The sequence below is a fragment of the Glandiceps talaboti genome, chromosome 1, assembly GCF_964340395.1.
Source record: "Glandiceps talaboti chromosome 1, keGlaTala1.1, whole genome shotgun sequence".
NCBI lineage: Eukaryota > Metazoa > Hemichordata > Enteropneusta > Spengelidae > Glandiceps > Glandiceps talaboti.
This window is the reverse complement of record NC_135549.1, coordinates 33,177,332-33,184,831: the sequence shown is the minus strand read 5'-3', so window position 1 is coordinate 33,184,831 and position 7,500 is coordinate 33,177,332. Positions and strand designations below refer to the sequence as shown.

General features: G+C 36.3%; 1 protein-coding gene across 2 annotated transcripts in view; it reads left to right on the top strand.

The window, feature by feature from the left end:
• LOC144450414 (receptor-type tyrosine-protein phosphatase gamma-like) overlaps positions 1-7,500 on the top strand; it is a 111,134-nt gene that overhangs the window by 59,550 nt on the left and 44,084 nt on the right. For both annotated transcript variants that reach the window (XM_078141128.1, XM_078141046.1), the window contains 2 exons: positions 6,741-6,834; positions 7,413-7,492. In XM_078141128.1, coding sequence (XP_077997254.1) covers positions 6,741-6,834; positions 7,413-7,492 — 174 coding nt within the window. The remainder of the gene's footprint in view (positions 1-6,740; positions 6,835-7,412; positions 7,493-7,500) is intronic.

Here is a 7,500-nt window from a genome sequence, read left to right as displayed (position 1 = left end):
TGTCCATCCATTCATCTGTGTATCCATTCATCTGTCCATCCATTCATCTGTGTATCCATTCATCTGTCCATCCATTCATCTGTGTATCCATTCATCTGTCCATCCATTCATCTGTCCATCCATTCATCTGTCCATCCATTCATCTGTCCATCCATTCATCTGTGTATCCATTCATCTGTCCATCCATTCATCTGTCCATCCATTCATCTGTCCATCCATTCATCTGTGTATCCATTCATCTGTCCATCCATTCATCTGTGTATCCATTCATCTGTCCATCCATTCATCTGTCCATCCATTCATCTGTGTATCCATTCATCTGTCCATCCATTCATCTGTCCATCCATTCATCTGTCCATCCATTCATCTGTCCATCCATTCATCTGTGTATCCATTCATCTGTCCATCCATTCATCTGTCCATCCATTCATCTGTGTATCCATTCATCTGTCCATCCATTCATCTGTCCATCCATTCATCTGTGTATCCATTCATCTGTCCATCCATTCATCTGTGTATCCATTCATCTGTCCATCCATTCATCTGTGTATCCATTCATCTGTCCATCCATTCATCTGTCCATCCATTCATCTGTGTATCCATTCATCTGTCCATCCATTCATCTGTGTATCCGTCCATAATACATCATTTCTCAGACATGCAATATCCAATTTCTTTCAATCCTTACACAAAGGGGACATATCATGTGGGACATATGCACATCAATTTGTTTTTTGATATGTGCAAATTTGACTGAATGACAGCCATATTTGTAGTGAAAAATCATTATTTACTGCATAACTCAAAAACTGTAATACATAGAGACTCCATTCAAGTGTCTACCCTTATGTTATCATATTGCGAGCTATCTTTGGCGACCTTCAGGTCTAATTATCAAAATGCAGCCATCATTATTTACTGCATAACTTGCCTTTGCATTACCATGTGGAAGTTGTGTGTCTAAACTGGAAAGTCAGCAGGGAAGCTACCAGGCATTTGTTGTGTATGCTATCCAAGATGATGGCACCCATCCAGATTGCCATAACTCTCCTATTTTGCAGCATAAACTTCGTAATATTTAGTGAGGAACAAACACTCTGAAAGTATGAGGAACAAGCGTTCTGTACAGTCTGAACATGTTGACAACATAAAACCAGATGCGTTAATTCGAACTGAATCTTGGTTAGCCCCAGAACACAACAGTAGTGAGATTTGTCCTAGTGGCTTCCAATCAAATATATTGAGAAAGGACCAAAATAAACACGGAGAAGGTGTGTTCATAGCCATTCATGACAATATTGAAGATAGTGAAGTGGAAGATGAAACACCAGACTGTGAACTAGTGTGGGCTAAAATACAAACAAAGGAAAAATCCATTCGTATTGGATCTTTCTACAGACCACCAAGTGCAAGCATTGAAAGCCCACAAAACTTATCAACTTCTGTTGGAAAGGCTCTTAAAAAAAAAGACAAACATCTTATATTAGGTGGTGACTTTAATCTTCCATACATTAACTGGGAGTAAAACTTTGTTAAACCAGGAGCCAACCTAACAGCACAACACCATGAACTTGTTGAATTCATTAGAACAAGCACAACACCATGAACTTGTTGAATTCATTAGAACAAGTACAACACCATGAACTTGTTGAATTCATTAGAACAAGCACAACACCATGAACTTGTTGAATTCATTAGAACAAGCACAACACCATGAACTTGTTGATCTCATTAGAACAAGCACAACACCATGAACTTGTTGAATTCATTAGAACAAGCACAACACCATGAACTTGTTGAATTCATAGAACAAGTACAACACCATGAACTTGTTGAATTCATTAGAACAAGCACAACACCATGAACTTGTTGAATTCATTAGAACAAGCACAACACCATGAACTTGTTGAATTCATTAGAACAAGCACAACACCATGAACTTGTTGATCTCATTAGAACAAGCACAACACCATGAACTTGTTGATCTCATTAGAACAAGTACAACACCATGAACTTGTTGATCTCATTAGAACAAGTACAACACCATGAACTTGTTGATCTCATTAGAACAAGTACAACATAAACCAAGTAGAAACAACAGCATTTTGCACCTCTACCTTACCAACAATCCAAGTCTTGTAAAAACATGTGACACTGTACCAGGAATATCAGACCATCATATGGTTGTAATCAACTCTGACATAAAGCCAAGATACAATAACCCAAACAGAAGAAAAGTATACATGTACAATAAAGAAAACATGCACACTGTTAAACAAAAAATAACTTCACTCAGTCAAGACATTGTAAACATGCCATCAGACTCAGTTGAAGAAAAATGGAATTACTAAAGAAAGGTATAGAAACGGTTATGAAGGAAGACGTTCCATCATAGATATCATGATGCAAAGAGTCAAACACAAAAGAATATAAGAAAGGAACACTGGAACTATGTGAATGACATAAAAGGGTATGAAACTATGTGAATGACATAAAAGGGTATGGAACTATGTGAATGACATAAAAGGGTATGGAACTATGTGAATGACATAAAAGGGTATGGAACTATGTGAATGACATAAAAGGGTATGGAACTATGTGAATGACATAAAAGGGTATGGAACTATGTGAATGACATAAAAGGGTATGGAACTACGGTATGTGAATGACAAAAGGGTATGGAACTATGTGAATGACATAAAAGGGTATGGAACTATGTGAATGACATAAAAGGGTATGGAACTATGTGAATGACATAAAAGGGTATGGAACTATGTGAATGACATAAAAGGGTATGGAACTATGTGAATGACATAAAAGGGTATAGAACTATGTGAATGACATAAAAGGGTATGGAACTATGTGAATGACACAAAAGGGTATGGAACTATGTGAATGACATAAAAGGGTATGGAACTATGTGAATGACATAAAAGGGTATGGAACTATGTGAATGACATAAAAGGGTATGGAACTATGTGAATGACATAAAAGGGTATGGAACTATGTGAATGACATAAAAGGGTATGGAACTATGTGAATGACAAAAGGGTATGGAACTATGTGAATGACATAAAAGGGTATGGAAGAAGGAAGTTTCTTTAAATTTTCAAAAGTCTATAATTCCCAAATTACTGAGCAGATGGGGGTTGAGATTTTTGGAATTGTTCTAAGGGGTGTTTAGATTAACATGTATTCTTGATATGATGATCTCATTAGTGATATGCAAATTAGGGCTAAAAGTATGTCTTTTTGGTAAAAAATGTATAATTCCAAAACTACTGAGCAGATTTGACTGAAATTTGGTGGGAGTGTCCTTAGGGTGTTTAGTTTAAGAATTGTTCATGACGTGATGATCCCATCAGTGATATGCAAATTATGTTAATATGCCTAGCAACAAGACCATGCCCATAGCAACAGCCAAATACAGTTGTCCTATAATGCCATTCGCGCATTTTTTGTTATCCATGTGCAACATTTTAAAAGTGCCTGTAGTTGTGCTGTGTTTTTTTTTTGCTCTTGAACAAACCCAGTATGTACAAGAACGGATATGAAATCAATATGAAAAATGTGAATCTTAGAACAGAAGAGACTACTTTCATGGCGATTTTGAATAAAAAAGATAACTGATGATGGTGAATTGCTGAGAATACCCTGATGAAAACTAATCAAAAATCTACAAGAAGTATAATGACGAATTCACATCTTTGGATCTGAATGTGAATCGTAAAAAATATTCAGTCAAGACCTGACTTGACCTGGCCTTCACCTGGCATGTACCTACCAACTGCTTATACATTGGGTTCCGTCTGCCCATCCGTCCGTCCTTGCATACGTTCATCATCATATCTTTGACATGCACCAACTGATTTCAACCAAACCAGGCATAAAGGTAACGTACTATGTGAGACGTATGCATTCACTTTGATTTAGGACAGAATCAAATATTTAATTTAATTCAATTCAATTCAATATAACTTTATTGTCCTCATTGGAAATTTCCGTATAGCTTCACCCCAAAGAGACAAAAATATAATTTATACACAAAATTTAGACAACTGAAGACTAAAACACTGATATACATACAATAAAGGCAACAAAGAAAAGAATGTAAATAACATTAAGGTTCAGCATAATAAGACGTTGATACGTTAATTCTAAAATACCAGTTGAGTGGACTATAAACATGAATTAAGAATGCTTATTGCACATGGCAGAAATTATTTCTTGAAAATATTCTTGCGAGTAAGTGGCGTTCTATAGTGCCTGCCTGAAGACAACAATTCTAACTGAGAATACAGAGGGTGAGAGAGGTCGTCGGTGAGAGAGGTTGTCGGTGAGAGCGGTCATCGGTGAGAGAGGTCGTCGGTGAGAGAGGTCGTCGGTGATAGCCAATGCTTTCCTTTTAACAGATATATTGTAAAGTTAACATAGTTGGCGTTGTTGTCTACCTATGATTTTTCCTGCCATTTTAGTGATTCTAACTAGCTTACTTTGTTTTTAACTCAAGTTTCCATATCATTCTGTTACATTAAATGAAAGTACACTTTCAATAAGGCTCCTGTACACATTTCTCAGTAGAAACATATGCTGTGTAGCTTTCTTGACAATGTTATAAATATTTTCGGTGAAACTTAATTTATTGTCTAGATTTATGCCTAAGTATTTGAAACACCCAACAATGTCAACTGGTTTCCCATTCATGAACACCTGCTCTGGCAAATCAGGGTTATCTGCTATCACTAGCTCCTTGGCTTTATTGACATTCATTTCTAGAGTGCATATGACAATACATAGGGCAGAATGGCGGCCATATTTGTTGTTAAATTTCACAATATGCAACAAAACTTTGGAGGTACCGGTATAATAGTGACTCCATTCAAGTGTCTACCCTCATATTATCGTGATGAGCTTTTTAATGAGACTTTGACCTTGACAAATATTTATTTTCAAGGTCAAATGACCAAATTTTTTTCTATGTTAACTCAAGAAATTGAATGAATTTTAATGTCTATATCCTAAAGGTCAGCTTTCTTTCCATATCTTGACCTTTGCCTTAATCTCCATATTCAAGGTCAAATAGCAAAGTGGTCAATAGATTATGAAGTTTTATATCAAGAGACACCATTGAAATTTGCCCAATAGCTTTAACCATAAAACACAGTTGGATACTATGTCTTTGATTATAAAAGTGTAAAAAACATGACATCGTAAATTAAAGTTGTTTTATAAATTAAAAATCCAAAATGAATGCCCATTTGTTAGCCACATGGCCACATTGTAAACAACTAAGGGAAATGAGGAGTGTCATTCTCGCAAACCAGAGTTATTATTTTTACCACTACACTTCCAAATAAATACTCTGGCATCTTACGGCTGTCAAAGCCATACCTCATGTATATGTAATACATATTCATAAGCAATGACATCATGATAATCTGACCAATCAAACTCCGTCTCTCAAAGAATGTGTTTCAGATAACAATGGCCTCATGTTATGGCGAATTATGGCAACTGCCACAAAGTTCACGGCAACACAGAAAAACTACAGGGTACTCACACATACAACTTTCCCAAAAGAATTAAGTCCTAAAAACTATAATTGGGGAGTACAACAGAAATGATGGACTTTCACACGGCGAATTTTTGACGCTGCAGTAAAAGAGGCTGTGGTTAGCGACGATGATCAACAGAGTCCAACACAGCTAGCTAGCGTGAACAGCAAACTTTGTACAGATGCATGCACTGAGTGAATGTGAACGAGTGATTCAAAAGACCCGAGTAAAAGTTACTAGTCTCATTTATCTACTAGGATAACCAATATTTGACGGGGTTAAAGAGTATAAAGTAAGAACGGGGAAAGATTTGTTGAACATTTACATTTATAAGGGCTGATAAATGGGTACTGTACAGAGTACGGGTGATAAATGCAGTCATCACGGCGTTCTTAACTCGTACGCCCGAAGACACTGTGCTGAAAGGTTGTACTTAATTAGCGTTCAGCCCAGGTCCAGTTCCTTGTAAAATCAAGAGTATGGTAAACAACACTTCTATAACTACAGGTTGTGAATGGAAAATAACTTTATCTCGAGTGAACTCGCTTGAATCAGCCAATCTTGGCTTGTTGTAAACATGGCCCTATTGAGATAATCCACGTTGTAACCTACTTCAGTACTTGCTACAAACTCACGATTGTATCGGACGCCTGGTCTGACAGTACAACAAATCCATGCTCTCACAAACCCTGCTTGACAGATTTATAGATCATTATTTTATGTTCATACATGTATCAATCCAATCTTGTTTGTAGGATGGCAAAAATAAAATTTCAGCAACAAGAACCCAACTTGGCCAAGTCAGTTTTCAATGTACTGTATGTACTATTCTCTTGTCAAGGCATTGTATATCATGTGGTATGCAAGGAGCAATCTGATTGGTTGTAGTATTTACGTACAAAACGAATTAATTAGCTATGCCATAAATACGGATATAGTATATGAATGCATCCACGGCCTGTGGGAGGCTCGTTAAGAACGTTGCCGTAAAACAGGCCGTGGTTTGTGATGATGAGATGAAGTGGAGCCAAAGTGTGAAAAAACATTGTGCTTCCACTCAGACCACTTCTTTATAGTGGTCTGAGGTTTTTATTAATATCTTTGAGTGGTCAAACATCCCAGCTGTAGTTGCTCTCTTTTATCTTACATTTACATACTAACAATGCTCCATCTAATTTCTTGCAGGACATACGGAAGGTTTCAACCAAGGCCTTGACTTTTTTCAACTCCAATTTACCAGAAAATAAAAACAAAAACAGATACCTTGATATTGTTGCCTGTAAGTATGAGTTGTAGCACGTCTGCTACATAGGCCAATTCTCAAACTATTTGATAATATAGTTTTAACATAATGCTACATAGGCCAATTCTCAAACTATTTGATAATATAGTTTTAACATAATGCTACATAGGCCAATTCTCAAACTATTTGATAATATAGTTTTAACATAATGCTACATAGGCCAATTCTCAAACTATTTGATAATATAGTTTTAACATAATGCTACATAGGCCAATTCTCAAACTATTTGATAATATAGTTTTAACATAATGCTACATAGGCCAATTCTCAAACTATTTGATAATATAGTTTTAACATAATGCTACATAGGCCAATTCTCAAACTATTTGATAATATAGTTTTAACATAATGCTAGATACTATTTAGGCATGTTACATGACTATAGCATGGGCTGAAAGTAGTGTGTTAGGGGAACCTTTCAGAAAATGCTTCTATGAGAAAAACCATGTCCTGTAGGTGTAAATGTATATCATTCATTCCGTAAGTGCGGGAAACAGCACATCATGAGAATAATGACTTTCATTTGTACATCAACTACTTTGTTTTGTTACCAGATGACCAAACCCGTGTACACCTTGCTCCAATCACTGGCCGCCAAAAGAATTCTGATTACATCAATGCTAACTATGTAGATGTAAGTTT